Source organism: Heterodontus francisci, chromosome 17 (assembly GCF_036365525.1).
Source record: "Heterodontus francisci isolate sHetFra1 chromosome 17, sHetFra1.hap1, whole genome shotgun sequence".
Lineage (NCBI taxonomy): Eukaryota > Metazoa > Chordata > Chondrichthyes > Heterodontiformes > Heterodontidae > Heterodontus > Heterodontus francisci.
The window spans coordinates 22,902,493-22,929,203 of record NC_090387.1 but is presented as its reverse complement, the minus strand read 5'-3'; the positions used below and the strand labels follow the sequence as shown (position 1 = coordinate 22,929,203).

The 26,711-nt window shown below is 42.8% G+C and overlaps 1 protein-coding gene and 1 long non-coding RNA gene across 2 annotated transcripts in view; both read left to right on the top strand.

The window, feature by feature from the left end:
• The window catches only part of LOC137378760 (cysteine-rich secretory protein LCCL domain-containing 2-like), a 55,385-nt gene extending 40,459 nt beyond the window's left edge, over positions 1-14,926 (top strand). The window contains exons 14-15 of the mRNA XM_068049142.1: positions 4,370-4,503; positions 8,523-14,926. Of these exons, the coding sequence (XP_067905243.1) occupies positions 4,370-4,503; positions 8,523-8,574 (186 nt within the window). The 3' untranslated portion in view covers positions 8,575-14,926. The remainder of the gene's footprint in view (positions 1-4,369; positions 4,504-8,522) is intronic.
• Positions 14,927-15,296: 370 nt separating this feature from the next.
• LOC137378764 (uncharacterized) overlaps positions 15,297-26,711 on the top strand; it is a 92,526-nt gene continuing 81,111 nt past the window's right edge. Inside the window, exon 1 of the long non-coding RNA XR_010976655.1 lies at positions 15,297-15,647. This is a non-coding gene — a long non-coding RNA (uncharacterized lncRNA). The remainder of the gene's footprint in view (positions 15,648-26,711) is intronic.

Genomic DNA, 26,711 nt, shown 5'->3' with positions numbered 1-26,711 from the left:
TAAAATACAGCCCAATATCTCAGAGTGAGGATACACGTTAACTTTATGAAACTACTGTAGGAAATGGGCTATGAATGAACAATAAAACAAAATAACCGGACATGCATGTATGCCATTCTTTTGGGTACTCTAAAGGCAAAAAAGCATCTATTGCAATATTTTAATTGGATCATTTTAATGATCCCAGTTTAAGGAAACAACGGCATGTAAGATTAAAATCAAAATAGGGTTGGCCCATTGCGAAACAGCTAAGCCAAGAGCTTGGCTTAAAAAGCAATCCATTTTGTCATACAAACTCTGTGTAGTTCTTAGGGAAAAGGCCTGGATGTGTAGATTCTTATGATTCTTCAAAATCCAGGTTCTGCTAATGTATGAAGACACTGTGTGACTCTGATAAAGTAAACTCATTCCTGCACGTCTCCAGAGTGCTCTGCTATATCCAATGGCAGTAAATCAAGGTTGACGGATGGAGCAGTGCCAACTATTGAGTACAGCTTCTTCACCAGTGTCCAAGATAGAAAAAGAACAATGAGACATTAATGTTGTCTAGCCTGGGTGTAATAACATTTTTTAAGAATACACCCAGTTCTTTTATTGCTGTACTTGCAGGCCTGTGTCATACTGACCAAAGGCAATGGTTGCTTTATTATTTTACAGTTGGGAAACTTGACTGTTCTATAGTGTTCTCTAAGTAAACCTGTGTCAGAAAAACAATTTTTTTTGGGTGGATTGTGATCCTGGAGTAAAGAAATGCTTCCTATTGCTAAGTGGTGGTGATAAGAGGAAGTGTGACTTTATATCGAACATTTTGGCATGGACTCAATGATCTGAATGGCCTCCATCTATGCCATAAATGATTCTATGATTCTTCTATTTTGAACTTATTCATGAATGCTTGTATTTGGACATGGTATTTGAAGACATTTGCCTTGAATAATATTGGGTGTGCCCCAGGATTCTAATCTTGGCCCTTTAATTTTCCTCACCTACCTGCTGCCCTTTCATGACATCATCTGTAGGCATTAAGTCGGTTTTCATATGTATGCTCATGGCAGCCAGCTCTACTTCATCACCACCCAGACTCCATGATCACCACTGAGCTGGCTGACTGCTTGTTCAATATCAAGTCAGGCTGAATCAGATAGTACAGTCTTGGGCTGTATTTTAAGAGCCTGCAGTTGCTCCCAGCGGCGAGCACAAAAAAAAGCAACCCGTCCGCACGGGCCATACACCAAAGAGCTGCTGCGGTCTCCCAGGCGGTGGCTCATTTAAATAGCCCGGGCAACCCATCCCCCCAATCACATGGAGGGGGCGGGCTGTCTGACGCCAGCAATAGCATCAGCTACCTGTGCGCAGGCGCTGGCGTTGGCGTCATTTTTAAAGGACAGCCAGCCCTGCTGGCATATTTACATTTTTAAAGAAACCATCCCCTAAAATTTATCAAATAAATTTCTGACGCCCCTTTCCCATCCCACAATAACAATTACATTAACTATTTGCCCTACCCCCCCCCCCCCACCACCCCGCAAATCACTTTTACATCTGACCTTCCACCCCCCCCCCCCTCCAGATTGCACAAAGTTTAAAGTTCATCCCTTTTCATCATCCCCTACATCCATTACGTTTACTTGACCCCGTTTCCCCCCCACCTCCGCAATGAAAATCTTAACTCCTCCCCCCGTTCCCACCAGTGCCACGCCGGCTTTCCCCAGAAAGGGAATTGAAGGCGTGGGAGTGCCGGCTGCCACACTGAGGATTCGTGGCAGGCCCAGAAGATTAAAGGCAAGTTTATGTAAATTTATACATCCCATTCGTTTAAATATTTTGATTCCGCTCCCGTCGCCCAGTGGTGGGGGCCGGGCACAGAGCCCGGGGAGGATCAGGACGGGCCCTCCCGACGTCAGCCTCCGTGGCGGGCCTCTGCTGGAACAATACTCCAGCCCCTCCCGCCACGTAGCCTGATGTCGTGGGCTTGGTAAAATCCAGCCCCTTCAGTGTATTGTTTGACCCTGGGCTGAATTTCAAATACCACATCCCAACCACCTCTAAAACTGTTTAATTCCACAGATGCAACATTGCCCATCTCCAACCCATATCTCATTCTCATGACTGTTGAAACTCTGATCCATGTCTTCATCACCTCCCGGCTGGACTGCATTAATGCTCTCATTGTCAGCATCTTAAGCCCAACCTTATATAAACTACAACTCATCCAAGACTCTGCTGTTCACATTGCATCCCATGCTAAGTCTGAGTCCCTTGTCAGTACTGTCATTGCCCATTGGTTCTCTATTCCTCAACTCACCAAATTCAAAATCTTTGTTCTCTACAAATTGCGTCACAGCCAGACCTTTCCTTAACTATGCAACTTTCTCTAACCAAAACAAAAAGAAAAACCACTTGCATTTATATAGTGCCTTTAATGTAGTAAAATGTCCCAAGGCGCGGCATTGCACACACTCCACTGTTTCAGTTATGGCTTCCTTTGTATTGTCTCCTCTCTTTGCTCTGTTTAGTTGCAGATCCTTCAGCTGCCTTGGCCCTGCACTTTGGAACAGTCTCTTTAAACACCTGTACTTTGCTACTGCTCACCCGTCTTTCAAAGGCCTTCTTAAAACCTACCTCTTTGGCCATTCTTTTGGTCATTTTCCCTAACTCTTTTTCCATCACCATTGGCTTTCCTATTGGGAATGTTTTATTGCATTAAAGATGCTATTAGATGAATCTTGTGCACCTTAGAGGGACAAATAAGTTTTTCATATCTTGGCCTTAGTTCTGATGGGTGAGGAAGGGGGACCTGACAAGTGGTTGCTATCTGGGCCAGGAGGGGTCTGGTGAGGTGAGACCATCTGAATCTTGTTGATCTAGCAGGGAGTGAATAAACCTCTGATCCCTACCAATCTAGTTATGAGGGGTGAAAAGTATGAATCTTTTTGTTTGGTACAGGTGGAGTTGGGGGGCGGGGGGCGGAGGAGTGGTGTGGGGTGGGTTCTGATTTCACTTGACTCATGACAGAGTATACCTCTGATTTACCAGTCATTGGTGGGCTAATTAATTGAATTGTGTCTGTATCCAATGTCTATTGGTATAGTGGTGACTATATACTTGCACTTTTAGACATTTCATCAGATAATGGCAAAGAGTCTTCGTCCCCAGTTCCCAATTATGTATTATCCTATAGATTCAGGATTATTCTTTGGTTTTAGGTTTTATAGAAAAGTAAGTTTTAAGAGTTCTATTTTCCAAACCTAAAATTCTATCCCTATTGAAGTAGCTAGAATGGTTTGTTTCTTCTGACTTTTCTGATCAATGAGCTGTTATGTGCACTGGGAGTACCTTTTAATAATTTAACTGCAGTTGTGCTTCCTTTCTGGTCAGAATTGTATGGCAGGCATAATATAAATGGGTTAGCACGTATATTAATAGCAACCTTAGTCAGCTTCATCCAGACTCACACTGTTCACTGTAGGGAGCGGAAGGACTCCAGATGTATAAAAATTATATTAATACGCACAAGTGGAAGCCTAAACAAATGAATTAAGTTAACAACCTGGTAATGCAGCAGTTTATAAGAGCTACATGCTGCAGGTTTGTGCTCTGCAATAGTTGACTTGCCCATTAGTTAGCTTTTGTGGTTTTTGACACGCATGGTACACAGATGGTTACACCCATTGCCCTTGCAGTAAGAGAATGGTTGGAAAAAACTGAATAGCAAATGGTGAGCAATCCAGGAAGGATGCCTTAGTTTGACTTTGAACCTATCACAATAGAACCTATCAATACCTAGTAAAAGTACTATTCCCTTCAACTGAATGACAATGGAAAAAGATGACATAATGTCAACCTGAACCTCTTTCCTGTGTTCCTACGTCACCATGATGAAGAAAAATAACTGGCACCTTTTCATGTTAGATTGAGGAAACCTCTGTTTTCTTTTACTCCCCCTCATTCTACCAGCCAAGTTTAAGAAAGATGACAGTGGCTTTTCCTTCTAATTTTCTGGTACCACCTCAACCACTCAGTCCAAGCAGTAAACTGAGTTGAGAGCATAAAACAGCGGAATAGAAAAAGAAAACTAGCTGCCAGAAATGAGGTTAGAGTTTAAATATAAATTTAGACTGAGTGAATAAAAAGTACCAGCCATTTTACACTAAAACTGATAAAAGTCTTTCCTACTCAGTTAATAATGAAACAGATATATTAGAGGTAAATGGCATTAAGATCATTTCTTTCCTGAGAGTGTATGCTAAAATGAAAATGTGTTTTATCTTTGCCATATATAGACAAATTTTTAACTGCAAATCTTGCCAAGAGTTGAGCTGCACAGAGCACTGAAGGACTCAAACTCATTTTTTTGCTAATCTTCCAGAGATCCAGTATCTGTCGATCAGCAGTACATGCTGGTGTGATTAAGAACCACATTGGGGGACTTGTAGATGTGATGGCAGTGGAGAAGAAGAAACAATACACAGGAGCTTCCAAAAATGGAATTCAGTCAGAGAGGTAAGCTTCAGAAAAGGGGAAGAAAAATTGTTACTAAAGAACAAAGAGAACAAAGAAAATTACAGCACAGGAACAGGCCCTTCGGCCCTCGAAGCCTGCGCCGATCCAGATCTTCTATCATTACACCCTGTTACAAGTATGGCTGTTTTCACATGATGAGGGGTGGCTGTTTAAACTTCTCAACTGGAGAAGGCTGTGGTGAGAGGAAATATTTGGGGAGAAATATTCTTTTCATAGAATGGTTACTCTACAGAAGGAGGCCATTCGGCCTGTCGTGTCTGTACTGGCTCTCTGCACGAGCAATTCAGCTAGTGCCCCTCGCCTGCCCTTTCCCTGTAGCCCTGCAAATGTTTTCTCTTCGGAAATTATCCCTTTTGAAAGCCACGATTGAATCTGCTACCACCACTCTCTCAGGCAGTGCATTCCAGATCCTAATCACTCACTGCGTAAAAAGATTTTGCTCTTGTCACCTTCGGTTCTTTTACCAATCACCTTAAATCAGTGTCCTCTGGTTCTTGACCCTTCCACCAATGGGAACAGTTTTTCCCTATCCACTCTGTTCAGACCCTTGATGATTTTGAATACCACTATCAACTCTCCTCTCAACCTTCTACTCTAAGGAGACCAGTCCCATCTTTGCCAATCTATCCATGTAACTGAAGTCTCATCCCTGGAAGCATTTTCATAAATCTGTTCCGCACCCTCTCCAGTACCTTCACATCCTTCCTAAAGTGCGGTGCCCAGACACAATACTCAAGTTGAGGCCAAACCAGTGTTTTATAAAGATTCACCATAACTTCATTGTTTTTATACTCTATGCTTCTTTTTTTAAAGCCCAGGATAATGTCTGCCCTATTAAGCAATTTCTCAACCTACCCTGCCACCTTCAACAATTTGTGCACATATACCCACAGGCCCCTCTGTTCCTGCACCCACTTTAGAATTGTACCCTTTATTTTATATTGTCTCTTCTCATTCTTTTTACCAAAACGTGTCACTTCATACTTGTTTACATTAAATTTCATCTGCCACGTGTCTGCCCATTCCACCAGTCTATGTCCTCTTGAAATCTATCACTATCCTCGTCACAGTTCACAATACTTTTGAGTTTTGTGTCATCTGTAAATTTTGAAATTGTGCCCTGCACACTCAAGTCTAGGTTATTAATATAGGTCAAGAAAAGCAGGGGTCCTAATACTGATCCCTGGGGAACCCCACTATGTACCTTACTCCAGTCTGAGAAACAACCATTCAAAACTGTTTCCAGCTACTCAGCCAACTTTGCATCCATGCTGCTACTGTCCCTTTTATTCCATGGCACTTTATCAACGCCTTTTGGAAGTCCATGTACACTACATCAACTGCATTATCATCATCCACCCTCTCTGTTACCTCATGGAAAAACTCAATCAAATTAGATAAACATAATTTGCCCTTAACAAATCCATGCTGTGTTTGTTAAACACAATGAAATGGACTAGTAGATAGTGCGCAGTCCTTATTTACTGGACCATTACAATCTCAGTTAAACTTTATATGCAAATCTGATCTAACAATTCCCACCTTGCTTGGCTAAATAAAGGTTTTTTGGCAGGGTGGGGATTGTGCCTGTTTGATCGGATTTCATTAATTGGGCTGCATTTTAAAAGCCCGCCGCCAAAATAGGCAGCGGGCAGAAAGATTTGCGGCCTGCACACATGGGGCCCATGTCAAGGAGCCAGCATGATTCCAAATGTGGCGGCTAATTAGCATGTCCGGGGCGGCCGCCACCACCCCCCCCCCCACTCCCCCCCCAACTCGGCTCCATTTTTAAAGGGCTTACAGCCCTAAATGAGCATTTAAATTTTAAATTAAAAGCAAAATACTGCAGGTGTTGGAAATCTGAAATAAAAACAAGAAATGCTGGAAATACTCAGCAGGTCTGGCAGCATCTGTGGAGAGAGAAGCAGAGTTAACATTTCAGGTCAGTGACCTTTCTTCAGAACTGACAAATATTAGAAATGTAAAAGGTTTTAAGCCAGTTTTAAGCAAATATCTCTTGCCCCACCCCCACTTTACTTGCTTAAAACCTTTTACATTTCTAATATTTGTCAGTTCTGATGAAGGGTCACTAACCTGAAAAGTTAAAACTGCTTCTCTTTCCACAGATGCTGCCAGACCTGCTGAGTATTTCCAGCATTTCTTGTTTTTATTTAAATTTTAAAGGTACAGTGCCTTTTGAGTTTTTAAAAATGAGTAAAATAAGCTTTCCATGACCTCTTCCACCCCCCCAGTGGCATTACACATCATTCCTGCCCTTCTCCCCCCAAACCCCTGAATACCTACCATGAGAAATTGACCTTTCCCCCCCTCCCCTCAAAGTACGGAACCTTTGTTGTTTACCTCTTCCCATCACCCTCCCCCCTGACCAATCCGAAGCGTTTTAACTCCGCTGCCCCCCCACCAGCACAGAGAAAGTCAACTCCTCCCCCCTCCCCACAGGTGTCGTGCCTCATTTCCCTGAACGGGGATTCGATGGCGCGGCATTGCTAGCCGCCCGAGTGAAGATCAGTGCGGCGAATAAGGAGACGATGGGACCGTCATTAATTCATGTGGGTAAATTAATTTAAATATGGAAATCACGGTCCCATTGCTGAGTGTCGGGGTGGCCACCACAAGGCCTCTGCTGCTGGCGCCGAGATCTGTACGGGGCCTGCTGGCGTCAGGGTCGGCAGTGGGCCTCCTTCGTTCCTATCTTCATTCCCCCCCCACGACCATTCCCGGTGTCGGAGAGCCTTTAAAATCCAGCCCATTGTATTGGTTGTTCAATTTCGTGATTACATAAGTACTACATTCTGATAGTATTCATTATTTAAATATTATTCCCAGATCATCAATTCTGTTTAATAAATGGGAAGTGATTTTATATGTCAGGACCTTATGTTTGAATATGACTGGAATTGACTGAATTCAAAGCATTCTTATATTGTAAATCAACATTAATTTATAGAATTTTATGGAAAAGATGGATTTAATGAATTTCTATCTTTTCCCCCATTGCCACTCAGTTTCCTTCTTCAATCTGAAGTGTAGAGAGGTGAAGACATATACAGCCACCTCTGTTCCTTCTCGAACAGTGTGGGTATTAGTGATATTTGTTTTAAAATCTATTCCCCTCCTCTTCCAAGATGGACTGCCTTGTTGTTAAGTAAGGTTCCAGTGAGAGGGAACTGATGAGACTGACACATTGGAGGGTTTTGACATTTCGAGATCAGTTGATTACCTGGGCTGAAACCTTTGCATTCTGCTACAAGAGCTCATCAAGGACTCTGACTGTCATTCTCATCTTAATAGACATTACACTCACAAATACCGTATATTTTTTCCAGAGCTTTACAGACTAGGAAACAAATGCCCGCCTTCTTTCAGCAGTTGCTGAAAAAAGTGGTGATAGGTGAAAAATAAAACACTTCAGTTTGTTTTTCCAAATTTGCTCAGTATAAATCTAATCTCATCTTTTTAATGGCTGCATATTGAATTGGGGCCAAGGTGTCAAAAATTAAAAGTTTAAAGAAACAATTTTCGTACTGTTTATGCCCCAGGACTGGGTGCAGATAAGGGATTGAGGATCTTGCCATTCTTTCTGGGCCTGGTGGCAGAAGCTACCATCTGAAACAATTGGGAGTTTGAATATTGGATGGGAATGTCCTTCTTGCAATTGTTTAATGTTTGCGCATGCGGGAATTCTCATAAATAAAGATGAAGAACCTAAAGGGTATAGTTCTGTCTTGGGCGGTGATGCAAAACAGGCAATAGCAAATTGACAACCTGTTTCACACCCACCCAATTTTTTTTCCCATTGAAATCAATGGACATTGTATCTGCTTCCTTAACTTCTCTGGAAGTGTGTCAGCAACTCCCCTTGGGTGCATAAGTGGGACTTCATTCCACCTACACAGTAAAGTTACTGCGGTGCAGCGGCATATACATTACACTGGATGCTAACTTGATATTGATCATCTGTCGTTTGTTCTCTTCAGTATAAAAAACCCTCTTGACGGGAAAGCTTTCAGAATATTTGCTGTGGCATGAATGAGAAAATAACGGAGAGAGAACTCTTCTGGGTTTACCAGACTGATTTCCGAGGGCAGGAGCCATGAGCATAAGAAATATTAACAAAAACTGTGCACACTTGACAATAGTGATCATCTTCATCACAAGAAGAACTAAACAACATTCTCAGACGACAAATCTTGCATCTCATCTGCCAAAAAATACTGGACTCTGGTTTGAACGTGCCTATCATTTTTGTACATAATAAATTTAATATTTTGTTTAAAGGCAGAAATAAAGTTATTTACAGCAGTGCTGGTAAGTCTATAAGTTAAATTGCTCAATATTAATATAGTTAAAGTATGTACTCTTAGTTTGATATATATTTCAATGCAATCTATTGGAATTAGGGTGTGTCTCTTTTGCATTTGTTTGCTTCACTGCAAATTGGCAAAGCACCATGTGCGTTCATTTTAGGAAACTAATTCTAGAGAACAGTTAAAGGGAAAGCCTTCAGCACTTCATGAAGTTTTTGAAGCCATGACAGCTTTTCCTTGACCTGGAAATGCACATGGGTTTGAAGGCTGGTAAATATTGGTGGACATCCAGGCTAATCTACCAAAATGTTAGTAATGCTACTTCCATTTGCACAACCAAAACAATGGTAACTTTTCTTTGAATATACTTGGAGCCTGAATTTCACCTCAGAGGTTAGTAGCATGGCATTTGGCTTGAATAATTTGAAGTTACAAATATCCAAATATTGTTGAAAGTTATTGTCGCATGTGACTGTTACATTCTAATGTGTGTCAACTCCATTTTCATTCTTTGTTCCCAGAAATAGTATCCTTGCAATCTGTACTTACATCAGAATATGTAGATTCTCTCCCTCCCCTTCAGATGTCCACAGGCTCATTCTTGGACTTGCCAACCATAAGCAATAGCAAAATAACAGCCATGGTGCATGACTTGAGACAAAAGGAAGGAACTTGTATAATTTATACAAATTACGGTGGACAAGGAATGAATTACACAGATGTATAGGTGGTACCTCATTATGTTGGGCTTTGTAAGGTTCTTGTGGCTGTGCCACTCATATAAATACTGGCTCAAGCTAATTGAGGACCACACATAGCTTTGTATTTCACCTTTGCTCATCTAGTATTCCACTTATAAACTTGGTTAAAACATAAATTAAACCTAAATGGAACCATTTGTTTCACAACAATACTGTTGTAATTCCCCTTTCATTTAATTATTCTCAATGCTTGTCATAAATTTCTTACTTAGCTGATTAGAGCATTATTGCTCAGTTATTTAGACCACATGAACCTTTCATAGCATTTTTCCTGTTTGAATTATGTGTATTTGATGTTCTTATGAACTTAATTTATTAGCATCCCACACGATGCAGCGGTGCGCTTTGAAGTCGGCAGCCTTCAGGTGCGGATGCGCCATCGCTGAGCCCCAAAATATTTCACGCGGGGGCTCATTTAAATGGAGGGGGTGGAGCGACCACCCCCGATTACATAGGGGGGGCAACCGTTCCATCCCCAGCAAGGGCGTCCGGCGCCACTGCGCACGCACGGTGTCATTTTTAAAGGGCTTCTAACCCTTCAGTGCCATTTAAATGTTTAAAGAGAAAGTGTTGTGAAAAAAGTGAAATAACATTTTCTTAACATTTTCAATCCCCTCTCCCACCCCCCCCCCCCCCCAGTGAATAATCAGTTGATTTTTTTTTTTGTCTTATCCTCTGCGCCCCCAAAAAAGTATGTTTTCACTCATAACTTCCCCCCCCCCCCCGAACTTTATTCCCTTTGACCCTAAACCCCTTCCCACCATGCCCACAACCAATCGGAGTGGTTTTTCACCACTCTCCCCCCACTCCTACCCTGAAATTTTCACTCCCCCTCCCTCCTCACCAGTGTCACTCCTTTCTGAAGGTGCGGAATTTCCAGCCGGCGGCCGTAATATTGGTGTGGGATGGCCGCTGGGACAAGGTAAGTTGATTTGCATGTTTATTCATTAATTTTAATATTTAAATGACGTCCCCGCTGCCGATTTGCGGTGGGGGGCTGCACCGAGGCCTTGCCACCGCCAATAAAATGCGGCAGGGCCTTCTCAGATTTGGAGGTTGTGGCGGGCCTCTCCCGGAAGAATTTTCTGGAGCCCCCCCCACCACGACCCCTGATGCCAGAGGCCTCGTAAAAGTTAGCCCAGCAGTTCACGTCCGTTACTGAAACTATTATCATGGTTGGAAGGCTGGGATTAAGAGGGAGATAGAAGGAACCTTATTGCAAAAGCAAGTCCTCAGTCACATTAGTGATTCGTAGGAAAATACGCAATGACAGTGAGGTGACAAACATAAGCAATATTTAAATGAATAATGGATTAACGTATTGGATTCACCACTGTAGTTTAGTTTTCTTTTAATTCGTCAATATAAAAAGTGAAGTTCTCTTTCTCTCTATTGCATACCTGCAAACCATCAGAGATCTGGGCAACACAGTGGTGCAGTGGTTAGCACTGCTAACCTCTAGTGACCTGGGTTCGGTTCTGGGTACTGCCTGTGCGGAGTTTGCAAGTTCTCTCTGTAACCATGTGGGTTTCTGCCAGGTGCTCTGGTTTCCTCCCACAGCCAAAGTCTTGCAGGTTGATAGGTAAATTGGCCATTGTAAATTGCCCCTAGTGTAGGTAGGTGGTGGGGATGTGGTAGGGAAAATGGGATTAGTATAAATGGGTCATTGTTGGTCAGCACAGACTCAGTGGGCCAAAGGGCCTGTTTCAGTGCTGTATCTCTTTATGAATCTGGAAGATGTTTCCAGAATTAATTTTTGCATGTGCAAATCCTGATTATATTATTAAATATAATTTATTGTGCTGCGTCGGGCCAACAGGGATGAGGATAGCTGCTCATTTGAATTTTGTTATGGCATTACATTGTATATTTTTCCATAGACATATATAAAACTATATAGACTTGCAACCCACATCAACTATTTTAATACACTGTAAAATGAAGTTCATTATTTCACAAAATAAAAACAAATATTCCAGCGACCCGGGTTCAATTCTGGGTACTGCCTGTGTGGAGTTTGCAAGTTCTCCCTGTGTCAGCGTGGGTTTCCTCCCACATGCCAAAGACTTGCAGGTTGATAGGTTAATTGGCCATTATAAATTGCCCCTAGTATAGGTAGGTGGTAGGGAAATATAGGGACAGGTGGGGATGTGGTAGGAATATGGGATTAGTGTAGGATTAGTGTAAATGGGTGGTTGATGGTCGGCACAGACTCGGTGGGCCGAAGGGCCTGTTTCAGTGCTGTATCTCTAAACTAAACTAAATTAAACCAAACTAAACTAACGCAGTCCGTTGTATCTTGGTTTAGAGCTTTTAAAACTCTCCCTGTCAAATGAAGTGGAATTGAGTGGAAATATTTGTTGGCTGTAATGGCAAAGGAAGTTTCAAACTGATCAGAAAGCTCTAGAAGGGTAAACAAAAATGAAACTGTGTATATTATAAAACTAAACTGTGCTTGGAAGGCAACTCAAAACATCTGGTTATATAAACTTCATTGCCATGTTTATGCCATCAAATTCTTACTATTGTGCATAACCTTCTAATATATTCCCAAGTAGCCTTATTCTCTATTTAGTACTCTGTCCATTACCACCTGACAGAGGCTGCCACCTTTTTTGTCTGTAAATCCCTCATTAAAAACAAAATGCCCCTGTTCGTGATCTCTGGGACATGCACCAACTCTGGCCTGGGGAACTAAGAGTTGATCCTACACCAGTGCCAGTGCAGTTCTGAAATAGCCACTGTGAGGTGCACAGAAACTCATAAGGATTTCTCTTTCTCATTTTCCATCCACTTGTGGGGAATCTGCACACAGCCACGATTGTGGGAACTATGATCCATCACTTTGTGGCACTGTACATTGGTGCTCAACAGAGCTGTGATGCTCCACACCAGAGCTTCTGCAAACATTTAATGTTAATATATCAACTGTGCACCATTTTCAAATACTGTGATGTGATTCAGTGTGACAAATAGGTTTATACCAACAGATAAAATATTTTATGTATGTTTATTTGTGTTGTAACTGCTTTCTTAATAAGTGTGGCATTATATTAGGCTGAAATTGGTTATATCTGACTGTATGCTATATAATTTCCCATAATCTGCACTACTTTGGGAAAAAATTCTGGAGTGTAAAGAAAATTTGACCTAAAGCACATTTTACTTTCGATATTTCCCCATGCTTTTTGAAATTAATACATTATCACAACTCAGAGAGATTTAACTCTCGACAAATAAAGTGCTTCGTGTGGATGGTATTTACTGTTTAATGATTTCTACATTTCTAATTCCTAATATTTTTTCAAATTCTCATACAAATAAAATACAGCCACTGGTTAAATGTATGTTCTTTAAACTAGTATTAATAGCTTAAGCATGAGGTAAAGTAGGACTCTGAACATATCGGGTATCTACCCGTCTGTTTTCTCACAGTTGCTGAGCAGAAGATTCAAGTTGAACTTGCCCAGAATTTACTGCTGCAAAATACTTTTTTAAATTACCTAATGTCTTCACTGAACAGTTAATTTTTAAACTTACCAGTAGTTGTTTGTTAAACCTTAAGCAGTGAAAGTCAATCATTAAAAAAAAAAATTATCCTTTCAGTATTGACAAGAAATTTATCAGTGGTCCAAATTCACAGTATGCTTAAAAATTAGACCATGCATCATTTGCGTATGATTACTCTCTGCAAGAACATTAAAAAATGCTCAGGCTGAGGAAAGGCCCGTTGTATCTCATTCCTCTTTGCATAAAACAGTCAATTAAATAGGAACACAACCAAAATACTGCAGATGCTATAAATCTGAATAAAATAGAGAATGCTGGAAAATAATCAGCAAATCTAGAAGCATCTGTGGAGAGAAAAACAGAGTTAACATTTCAGGTCACTAACCTTTCATTAGAACTGAACAATATTAAAAAATAATAGCTTATAAGCAAATAAAGATCCAGGGAAAATTGGGGGGAAGGGATTAGGTGGAGGCAGGAGTGATTAAATGACAAAAGGGTTGATGGTACAAGGCAAATGGGACAATAGATGGTCCAGAGGAGGTATAAAGGGTTACAGCAGAATAGCAGTGGGGGAGCAAAGCATGAAAAGTCTTGCAAGGAGGTGAAGGCTCCTGTTGTCTGGGCATGTTGAGGAATAGGGTGCTTAGACCCCAGGGTTGCAGACCACCCCACCTGCTATGTATCGATAGGGAATCCCCTCTCCAAGCACTAGCCCACACTTTCTCCACTCCCTTGGCTCTGGTGCAGCCATTCTCTGTTGCCAGCACCTGCTGTCTGAGAAAAAAGATATAATCTCCTGGCTGACCAGTCCAACCTTACTTCAGGAAAGTGCACACTTTCAGAGAAGAATGTGGGCTATGACAATACGTTCTAAACAGTGTTTAAATTTTGGTTTGCTACTTAGGGATAATTCTGCCTACTGTTGGGGTCATGTAACATACACTAATTTCAAAGAGCAATATCTGTTTTAAGAGGACCAATCTTAACCACTAGACATGAGTTTGCTCACCAATAAATTTATCACCTCCATAATTGCATTTGGCTGTCCATCAACAGATTTGCTTTATTATTTGCTTCTCTGTAAAGTGTTCCGGTATTTCTGACATTACTGCTGGATCTGTTCCAAGTATTATGTAACTTAACAGTGACAGTGTTTTTTAGCTGTCCTATGTCAAATCCTGATTCAACGCCATTGACATTGTTTCTTTAAAGGAACCACTTTAATTAGAAATCTCCAGTTTTCAAGCAGTGGGCAGTTTAGAAATACCAGGCGACTGCAATTTTTTATAACAACTAAGTTTAAAATAGTTTAAAAAGGCTACTATTTAATTGACAAACCTTAACATGATTAATTACCAATACTTTTAAGTAATTCATACTATGGTCATGAGCATGTTGTATGAAATAAACTCCTCTAATTTATACTATCAAAGTATTAGGATTGAAAGTACAATCCCTTTAATGGTATGAAGTGGAGTTTATATAAACTGCAAAGAAAACATGAAAAAAACAAAAGGCACTGTACCTTTATGTATGTATTACTTTTCTATTCCGAAGCACTTACAGGGTACTGGTTAGTTTTGAGCTCTTTGCTACCTCAGCCTGCTATTCTGTTATTACTTGTATGTGATTACTTTCTATGGAAGAATTTGAATATCTTACTATTATCTGGGTACAATAAATGGATAAATAGTGTAAATACATTTTCTGCATGTTCCTTATTTAACGAATGTATTGGTAATCATTTTTAAGTGTTGCTAAACATAGAAATTTTAAATAAATTATCATTTATATTGTCAATGACAGAAGTGAATGTTTACTTATTTTCAACCAGTAAGAAAGTTTTATCATTTACTTCAGCAGTATGAAGCTTTTGTTGTTCTAAAATCCTAACTGGTTCAGTTATGTTGTTCAGGGAAGTAAACCTGCTGTCCTTACCTGGTCTGATCTATATGTCAATCCAGTCCCATACCAACGTGTTAGACTCTTAACTGCCTTCTGAAGTGCTCTTGCAAGTCACTCAGCTGTATCAAATTTCAAGAAGGCAACCCATCATTGTAGTATAAGAGTCTGAAAGGGTTAATAATTAAGACAGTGTAAGGAATACCTCCCACCATGATGACATAAGAGTTCACATGTGAGAGAGACTGGAGGGAGATGCAGTGTGGTTTCAGAGGAGTCACACAGACTTGTGTAAAGCTGTATATAGTTAGGATGTAAGAAAAAAGTTAATGTTCAAAACACTGAATACTCGGTAATCTCCCTAAGCTAGACTAACCAAGTATACTACGATGGAGGCAGGCAAACCAATCATGCAGTAGGGTGAACAGTGGTGGTTCTTACCCTGCAACACCCAGAAGAATTTGAAGAAATACTTTGAAGAGGACTGACCTGAAGAAAGTGCCAAAACTACAGAACTCGAGAAGAGGCTATGAAAAAGTTCCAGAGCTGCTCCGCAGATGAAGGACGCAAGGAGAGTCTGGGAATTGGCCTGTAGAGGCATACAGGCTGCACCACAGAGGTGGGTAGTTTGTGAAAAAGAAATTCCGGTCCACGATTGCAGGCTCCGATTTGGAGAACCAAGCAACAATCGGGGATCTGGTGACAAACCCTTAAAGAGGGTAAAAAAATTTGTTCCTAATGGCACTAGGCAGGCAGCACCAGGAAAACCAAAAGTCCTTAGTGAAGGCAGATTCCAAGGTCGGCACCATTACATGTGGCGACCTGAGCGAGTGAAAAAAAAGAGGCTGCAAATACTCAATACTCTAAGAGAAAGGAGTAAAAAGAATATAGCAGAAATGCTACAAAACTATGTGCATAGAAAAAAGGGAATAAATATACAGTCTAGTGGCAGAATTTCACAGGGAGAAATGGTGACCATAGTGGGAGTCAGTGCAAGGCTGAAAAGCACGGGAAACTTCCGATACTGGAAGGAAAATTTTAAAAAGAAAGTAAACAAATAGAAAGCCATGGATCATAAATTCACAATACCAGAGAGGCTTTGACACATGGAAGGACCAAATTAAACTCAAAATTGGTCACTCTGGTGAAAAAGAATTTAGAGATACAGAATTGCTTCGAAATTAGACAGCCAGTCTGAAGCAGAGAAAGTTAACACATTGCTGTATTCTGTTGGAGCAATAGCAGACGATGTTATTGCAAGTCAAGGCATTAATGAGACATCAGACAAATTTGATGAAGTTTTTAAAGCCTTTGATAACTATATCAACCTGAGGAGCAATGAGATTCTGAAAAGGGCAAGATTTAACAGAAGGGTCCAGAAATCAGGTGAAACAGTTGATGCTTTTATTATTGACCTTTACAGACCAGCTGAAGGATGTGAATATGGAGAACTAAAAGCAGAATTAATAAGAGACTGCATTGTAGTAGGTATTGCTGATGAATCCTTATCAGATTTATTGCAGTCTAAGGAAGACCTCACCCTAGACAAAGCAATTCAGCTGGTGAAACAAGCAGAGGTCTGGAAGAAGAACCGAGCAATCCTCAGAGGTGAAGCAAGACCTTGATTCCAGAAACCTCTAGCCACCATACAGTTCCTTAATCCGAGGGCGGTAAAAGAAACACCAGAAAAGAAAGTACACTGGCTTGGTGGAGGTGGTAATTGGGGGGAGGGTTGTGCGGCTAGTGCGAGTGGAAGTCTAAGAGGCCATGAAACCCTGCCAGCATTGTGGCACCAAAAAGACCTACAGGCACCAACAATGTCCTCCAAACAAAGCAGAAAATAGGGCATTTTGGGAAGGTGTGCCAAAGTAAAATCTCTACTCCCACAAGTTCGAAAGAAACAGTCTGCAAGCATAGAGTTGTTAATGAAGTTGAACAATCTTCATCAGGAGGGAAATCAGAAAATTTACTTGGTGAGATCAATGATCCTAATCAGGCACTTTGGTCTCTGAATGTTTGTCAATGGACATACCACTAATTTTAAACTAGACATTGGAGCAAGTGTAACGGTGTCATCAGGCAACAAACCATGGTTATCAATGGGAATGTCTGGTGATGGATCTATTCATGTTTAACGGAAAATCCTACATGATTGTCATCAACTATTTTTCCACTTGGATTGAAGTCGAACGTTTGTACACAACGACAATGGAGACAGTCATTGAAGTATTACAGGAAATCTTTGCACTACACGGTATACCTGACCAGATATTTTCTGATAATGGACCACAATTTGCAAATGACAACTTTATGGAAATCTGTGGATTTGTACATCTTATAAGTTCCCCTAGATATTTTTTATTTTTAAATTTTATTTGGAGATACAGCACTGAAACAGACTCTTCGGCCCACCGAATCTGTGCCAACTAACAACCACCCATTTATACTAATCCTACATTAACCCCATATTCTCTACCACATCCCCACCATTCTCCTACCACCTACCTACACTAGGGGCAATTTACAATGGCCAATTTACCCATCAACCTGCAAGTCTTTGGCTGTGGGAGGAAACCAGAGCACCCGGCAGAAACCCACGCAATCACAGGGAGAACTTGCAAACTCCGCACAGGCAGTACCTAGAACTGAACCCAGGTCACTGGAGCTGTGAGGCTGCAGTGCTAACCACTGCGCCACTGTGCCACCCTCAATCTAATGGTGAAGCTAAGAGAAGCACTGTTAGAGAAAAATGAAGATTTTCAAATGGCACTCCTGAACTACAGATCTACTCCATTGCTATGTGGATTAGCACCATCAGCAGTGTTGATGGGACTGAAGCTTAGAACATAACTTCCAATCCTACACAAAAAGTTACTTCCAGGACTAGAAGTCCAGGATTATCAAAGAGTTCAAGACAGAGAAAAGTCTTACCGAATGCCACAAGTTTATGACTATAACAAGAGATATCGTACCAGGAACCTACCCAAGTTGATGGAAGGAGGCAAGGTATGGATATGAGACCAAGGCAGCGAAGGAGTAATTGTCCAGAGAGATGAGAATCAACAGAGATCTTATTGAGTACATGCTTCACTGGTACTATAAGAAGAAACAGGAGGAATCTTATTTCTATTCATCAAAGACGTCAATCAGTCATACATTTGGATGAACCAGATGTTGAACCTGAAACTCAGAAAGCACTGGATACCACAAACCTCAATGAAGACCATCCAAGTCAAGAAACAAGAGTTCAGAGAAAGACAGCTGATCTTCTGAGTCTGATAACAACATGATCAGGGAGAGTTGTAAAGCTTCATGACAGATTGAATCTATGATGTCAGAGACTTGTGGGGAGATGGGGTATTGTGTAAAGCTAAAGAATATGCAAAAAATAAATCAATGTGTATATATATATATATATGTATATATGCATAAAGACTTGGGGGGAGATGTAGCATAAGAGTCTGAAAGGGCTAATGATTGAGCCAGTGTAAGGAAAACCTCCCACCCTGATGATGTAAGAGATCCCATGTAAGAGAGACTGGAGGGAGATGCAGCATGGATTCAGAGGAGTCATACAGACTAGTGTAAAGCTGCATATAGTTAGAATGTAAGAAAAGAGTTAATGTTCAAAATACTGAAGACTCAGTAATCTCTCTAAGCTAGACTAACCAAGTATTCTAAGGTAGCAGCAGACAAACCAAACATACAACAATCATCACCTCAGGGCAACGAGGATGGGCAATAAATGCTGGCCTTGCCAGCGACACTCACATCCCGGGAATTAATTTTTTTTTAAAGCAGTTATGCACATATCCTAATTTTCTTAGTCAGATTTCTAAAATTCTGATGCCTTCAAAATTACATTGGCTCTATAATCAGTTCTGAAACCAAGGTTTGCCTGTACCTGGTGTTTAAAACACCACAGGCCAGCCCTGGCTAAAACCGGCCATGAAACCAAATCTGCTTAAATTCAACTACTTCAATCAAAGCAAGTCCCAAAGCCAGACTTTATAAAGGTTCAATTGAGAATTTTTTTAATGTTAGTTTTAACCGTGAAATGAATGGTTGAGCTGGAGCAGAGAGCTGCTTTCTCAATGCAACATATTCAGATTAAATAGATCTGCTTCGGTTTGGATTGAGTCAGACCAATCTACTGATCTTGGATCCCATTCAAGACTTCCAGATAACTAATGACCAGTTCAATATTTTTATTTTCTCATAATATTATCCGTAATATATGTAGTAAAACAATTAACAGTGGTGGGAGGAGGCTCGTATGGGATGGAAGGTGTGGAGCATAAATACTGCTATAGAGCAGCTGGGCTGAATGGGGTGTTTCTGTGCTGTAGCCTCCATGTAATGCGATGTAATTCATTGCCACATTAAAACTGTGGGACTGGAATTGTGAAAGACTGCTACTATGTTTTTTTTAAAAGAAATTGATATTTGATAAAGCTTAGAGTAACTAATGATAGATCAACACTCTAGCAGCACAGGCTCAATTTGGTACAACCCATTAAACCTGAACTTGGGATGACCCAGTCACTTCTTTTGCCAACTCTAGCAGTTTCAGACATGCTGCAGAAAGGCTATGAAACAGATGTCATTCAATGTGCGTGATGTCTGGGGGACTAGCGGTGTGTAATATTGGTGTACCAATGTGGTGTGGCACAAAGTTGTCAAACACAGGCTGAGAGCCGCAACTCTCTGTGTGATGATTTTTTGATCTCTGCTCTGCCATTGGGGTAAGGTGCCAACTATAGGCAAAGCATTTCCTCACAGAGAAGGGAGAGGGCAAAGAAGGAGGAAATTTCTAAGTGAGTCAGAACTCACTGCTCCCTGAGCCTCCTAATAGCTGACTTGAGCCTCAGTGGAGCAGTTTCCAGAGGGTTGGAAGCAGGACAACTACTCACTTTTTAATCTGGTTGAGGGTGGCATATAGTGCAGACTGATCATTTTTATTCATTATTTTTGTCAACAACTTCATCTTTTAAAAGCTGGAAAACATACACAATGGATAACATAGACGGATAACATCCGTGGTGGGGCGGAGCCGGATGATCGTTCTGGCCATGGCCTGCCACGGAGCCTGTGCCAAGCGTGCCAAGCCCGATCTTCCTGGCGGTGGCGAGGCTCCATGGCGGCTCCCACCCCGCCCCCCGCCAATGGGCGACGGGATCTGGGTTAACATATTTAAATTAATGAAATGAATACATTTAAATAAAGTCAACAGCGGTCTTCCCTTCAGGCTGCGATCTTCCGAGCGGCGGCCTGCACTCACACACCTTTGCTTTCCCATCCAGGGAAAGCAGGCGCCACCGTGGTGGGGAAGGGGGGATCTTTTGATTTTTAGTACAGCGGGAGGGGGGAGCGGGAAAGGCTCTAATGCAAATTACTAGTGTAGGGGAGGGTGGGAAGGGGAGACCTCTGCACTTTGATCGGTTAGGGGGGTGAAGGTCAAGTGTTGAAGTTAAGTGCTTTGTGGGGGGAGAGGGCAAATGTTGAATTTAATTGTTATGGGGGGGAGGGGCGATAGATTTATTGGTGGTACATTTGGGGGGGGGGGGGTTGCCCTTTACAAATTTAAATGAGCCGGCAGAGCTGGCTGCCCTTTAAAAATGGCGCCAGCGCCTGCACACAGGCAGCTCCCGGCGGCAGGCGAATAAAGTTCAGCCCATAAGGTGATATATGTAGTGCATTTGGCCTTAACTCACTTATTTGAAATATGGAGCAAGGAATCTCTGAACACGTTAAATATTCCTGCATTAGTATCCCACGTAACTTTAGGACCTAGGATTTAGGGAAGAGTGGGCAAACTTCTCCCCTGACACCACTTTATTAAACTTACTCGGTCCTTTTCAATGATGAGGATTTTATGAATTTTTAAATCTGCTCCAAACTAATTAATCTCTTCTAACAACATGCCAGTGCGGCCACAAAATTTGATCACTGTTAAAAATGAACATCCTTTAAAGTTAATTTAGAACACATTTTTTAGTGCTTCATATGCAATGAATTGCTTTGAAATGCAATGACTGTTATGCAGGCAATCACACCAGCAATCTTGCACACAACAGGATATCACAAACACAATCAGGTGAAGATCACTGCTTTTGGCAGTGTTAGCTGAGGGAGAAGAGTTGGACAATATATCAAGAGTATGCTTTGCTTCAAATACTTCCATGTGATTTTTAACACTTAATTGAACCAACAGAATAGGCAGTTGGGGCCTCGGGTTATTGTCTCATCTGAGTTATAGCATATCCAACAATCTGGCACTTTCTCAATACTGCCTTGAAGTGTCAGCCTACATTATGTGCTGGAGTGAGGATCAAACCCGTGACCTACTGAGCCAAAGGCAAGGGCATTACAAGCTGACAACTAGGATATTTGAAAAAGAGCTCATAATTCAGACAAAAATAAATTCATATGCTTGCCTCTGATGGTGTCTTGTGGAAGCATTGTAGTGCTTTGCAGTGTTGGTGTTAAAAAGGTGATAAGCCCAGCTATCCTGACTTGAAGCTATGAAAGCTCCTGGCTGAACAAGGAAAGGCACTGTGTCAGCAATCATTGGTAGTGGCTGATGCTTGTTTACCAACCTTCCCAGCTGGAGGAGGTGTATGAAGGCCTGGGGTTGTAATGGTGAAGAATAAAAAGTAGAAATTGTTCGGATTAAAAAAATAAACTGGAGCAGCACTAGACGATACTGAGCTCCGCATGATGCTGCTGTGGCCTTTTGGACTGTGGGCAGCGTTTAAACATAAATGCTGTGTGCACAGGTTCTGTCTGAACAGTGACTCATGTTTTCAAAGTAAAAAATAAACACAGGTTTCCACCAATTGAGTGGGCTGCAGTTTAACAGCAAATAAATGCTTTGACCGTCCTATTATGTTTCACCCATAAAAGATGAGATCTTACAACGCTCTCCGTTACTGATCTGATAGATAAGACTTAAATCCTCCCAAGTTTCACCAATAAGTACACTGTGTGGTCAGACATTCTGCATGAGGTTGGTCTTTCAGGCCTCCTTGGCTTAGATTGCTCTCTGCCACCAAATTTAAAATGGAATTAGACATCTACAGTGCGTTTGTCTGGTCTGTGGCTTCTAAAGCTATTTGGGTGCAAATGCAGAGCAGCCACCCACATTTACCACCCAGGCAATAATACACAATCTAGTGCATATTTTTTGCATGTATATTTGTCATCAAACATCAATCTGCCTGTCTGTCTATGTACTTACCTAGCTAAATACAATTTTGAGATATGCCTACTAGTTTTGTAAAGCATATAAATTTCTGTGCCACTTTTAAAAAACTATAAAAAAAGAAAGAAAAATTATCCCATCCTGCTGGTTTCTTCTGACTGCTAATTGACCTCAGGATCTGCCCAACAGTAATTAGCATCTAATTGACATTAGGAAGCATAGCAATTGGACTATTTGGCCTCAAAGGGACACACTAGATTATGCAGAGCTGCCTTTTAGCAGTAGAATAATGCAATGTGTTATATCTGGCAAAATGCTGCTGTTCCCATAAAACAGTGTATCCTTAGACTCAGTGTGAGTAGTTCCATGAGAGATCTACTTGTTAAATAAAATTAAAAAAAAACTAAATAGCTCAGAAAGCTCCTAGATTCAATCCCAGGTTTGTGCTGTTGATGGAGTCCAGCAAGACTCGCGCTGGATGCCATTTTGGCAAGGTCAGTAGCGCAGACATTAGGAGCATGTGCCAGCAATATGCAGAGGAGGCAGATCGAGACATCAGCTGCCATTTTCAACCTCGTTGCTCCAGTTAATGCCCTGTTTTAAACATGCACAGCTGAACATGCGTTCAGCCGTAAGAAGTACATCCCCCCCCAGCCCTACTTAAAGGGAACTTCAACCAATCTCAGGTTTGCTTGAATGTGTTGACACCTCCCAAATCCATGCCCATCTTTCCTGGAAAGCTATGTTTAAATCCTTCAATCAGATTTCGCCCTGCCACACTGTTAAAATGGCTATCAAAGTTACAAATTACATCCTATGTGACTGTGACAAAGCATTCGACTCCTCACTGTTGCTAAATTATTGGATTTTTTATCCAACATCCAGTACTCGATGAGCAGAAATTTCCATTTCCATTGGGCTGGAATTTGTGTTGGAGGCGGGGCTCCTGGCACCAGCTGAAAAGGCGGGGGAAACTCCGCCTCCGCCTTTTTGTGCCCTCTCCCTCGGCCTTTTTGTGCCCCCCTCCCCCACGGACCAATCCTTCAGTCTTTTAATCTCCATGTTTCCTGCGTTGGGATCCCTGTCCTTTTAAAGACGGAGATCTTGCCTCCAGGAGTTGCCAGCCAATCAGAGGGCTGGCAGCTCAGTAGTATTGGCAGCACCACCAGGAGCGGTGTCCAAGGTTGTTATTGCCGAGGCCTCAGACCCAGGTCCAGTGCTGGAACCCCGGGCTAGAGGTAGGTGAGGTGGGGATGCTGGGGCCAGTCCAGAAGGCCCTGGTGAGGGAGGTGGGGGGATTGGTCGTGCAGTACAGGGGGAGGGGGGTCCCGGGGGCTAAAGTGGTTCCCAGTGGGGATCCTCTGTGGGCCACAAATTGCCCCCAAAGGAAGGACCCCACCAAGTTTGCAGGGAGGGCACCCCGTTTTACAAGGCAACCTCTTCGCATCGCAGAAGCAACCCCCTACTGCTGGTAAGATCCCAGCGCTGGCAGGAGTAGGCCCTTAATTGGCCAATAATAAACCACTTAACGGCCTCAATTGGCATCTGGGCAGGAAGGCCGTCATCGGCGTATCCCGCCCTCGGGAAGGTTGCTCGGCGATGGGGTGGTGACGGGATCGCTGCGTCCCCGCCATCCATTGTGATACTCCATGCCCCCCCACCTCCTACCCCACTTCAGGGGGCCACATAAAATTCTGGCCATTATCTTTGGCCTCCACTCTAAACGCTGTTCCCTAGCCACAGTCTCCATCCCTCTCCCTGGCAACTGTATGAAGCTGAACCCGACTGTTCACAACCTTGGTGTCATATTTCATCCCGAGATGACTCTGACCACATATTTGCACCATCAGTAAGACCGCCTATTTTCCCCTCTGTAACATTGCCCGACTCTGCCCCCGCCTCAGCTCAGCTGTTGTTGATACCCTGATCTATTCCTTTGTTATCTCTAGATGTCACCATCCCCGGGTATGTCCTGTCCCACCGGCAGGACAGACCCACCAGAGGTGGTGGCACAGTGGTATACAGTAGGGAGGGAGTTACCCTGGGAATCCTCAACAGCGACTCCGGACCCCATGAAGTCTCATGGCATCAGGTCAAACATGGGCAAGGTAACCTCCTACCGATTACCACCTACCGCCCTCCCTCAGCTGATGACTCAGTACTCCTCCATGTTGAACACCACTTGGAGGAAGCATTGAGGTTGGCAAGGGCACAAAATGTACTCTAGGTGCAGGACTTCAATGTCCATCACCAAGAATGGCTTGCTAGAACCACTACTGACCGAGCTGGCCGAGTCCTAAAGGACATAGCTGCTAGACTGGGTCTGCGGCAGGTGGTGGGGGAACCAACACGAGGGAAAAACATACTTGACCTCGTCCTCACCAATCTGCCTGCCGAAGATGCTTCTGTCCATGACAGTATTGGTAGGAGTGACCACCGCACAGTCCTTGTGGAGACGAAGTCCCGCCTTCACATTGAGGATACCGTCCATCGTGTTGTGTGGCACTATCCCTGTGCTAAATGGGACAGATTTCAAACAGATCTAGCAATGCAAAACTGGGCATCCATGAGGCGCTGTGGGCCATCAGCAACAGCAGAATTGTACTCAACCACAATCTGTAACCTCATGGCCCGGCATATCCCCCACTCGACCATTACCATCAAGCCAGGAGACCAACCCTGGTTCAATGAAGAGTGCAGGAGGGCATGCCAGGAGCAGCACCAGGCATACCTCAAAATGAGGTGTCAACCTGGTGAAACTACAACCCAGGACTACTTGCATGCCAAACTGCGTAAGCAGCATGCGATAGGCAGAGCTAAGCGATCCCATAACCAACGCATCAGATCTAAGCTCTGCAGTCCTGCCACATCCAGCCGAATGGTGGTGGACAATTAAACAACTAACTGGAGGAGGTGGCTCCACAAATATTCCCATCCTCAATGATGGGGGAGCCCAGCACATCAGTGAGAAAAATAAGGCTGAAGCATTTGCAACAATCTTCAGCCATAAGCGCTGAGTTGATGATCCATCTTGGCCTCCTCCTGAAGTCCCCAACATCACAGATGCCAGACTTCAGGCAATTCGATTCACACCACGTGATATCAAGAAATGACTGAAGGCACTGAATACTGCAAAAGCTATGGGCCCTGACAATATTCCGGCAATAGTACTGAAGACCTGTGCTCCAGAACTTGCCATGCCCCTAGCCAATCTGTTCCAGTACAGCTACAACACTGGCATCTACCCTGCAATGTGGAAAATTGCCGAGAATGTCCTATACACAAAAAGCAGGACAAGTCCAACCTGGCCAATTACTGCCCCATCGGCCTACTCTCAATCATCAGTAAAGTGATGGAAGGTGTCATCAACAGTGCCATCAAGGGGCACTTGCTTAGCAATAAGCTGCTCAGTGACGCTCAGTTTGGGTTCCGCCAGGGCCACTTAGCTCCTGACCTCATTACAGCCTTGGTTCAAACATGGACAAAAGAGCTGAACTCAAGAGGTGAGGTGAGAGTGACTGCCCTTGACATCAAGGCAGCATTTGACCGAGTATGGCATCAAGGAGCCCTAGCAAAACTGAGGTCAATGGGAATCAGGGGGAAAACTCTCTGCTGGCTGGAGTCATACCTAGCACAAAGGAAGATGGTTGTGGTTGTTGGAGGTCAATCATCTGAGCTCCAGGACATCACTGCAGGAGTTCCTTAGGGTAGTGTCCTGGGCCCAACCATCTTCAGCTGCTTCATCAATGACCTTCCTTCAATCATAAGGTCAGAAGTGGGGATGTTCGCTGATGACTACACAATGTTCAGCACCATTCGTGATTCCTCAGATACTGAACAGTCCGTGTAGAAATGCAGCAAGACCTGGACAATATCCAGGCTTGGGCTGAGAAGTGGCAAGTAACATTCGCGCCACACAAGTGCCCGGCAATGACCATCTCCAACAAGAGAGAATCTAACCATCTCCCCTTGACATTCAACGGCATTACCATCGCTGAACCCCGCACTATCAACATCCTGGGGGCTACCATTGAACAGAAACTGAACTGGAGTAGCCATATAAATAGCGTGGCCAGAAGAGCAGGTCAGAGGCTAGGAATCCTGAGGCGAGTAACTCACCACCTGACTCCCCAAAGCCTGTCCACCATCTACAAGGCACAAGTCAGGAGTGTGATGGAATACTCTCCACTTGCCTGGATGGGTGCAGCTCCAACAACACTCAAGAAGCTTGACACCATCCAGGACAAAGCAGCTCGCTTGATTGGCACCCCATCTACAAACATTCACTCCCTGCACCACCAACGCACAGTGGCAGCAATGTGTACCATCTACAAGATGCACTGCAGCAATGCACCAAGGCTCCTTAGACAGCACCTTCCAAACCCACAACCTCTACTAACTAGAAGGACAAGGGCAGTAAATACATGGGAACACCACCACCTGCAAGTTTCCCTCCAAGTCACACACCATCCTGACTTG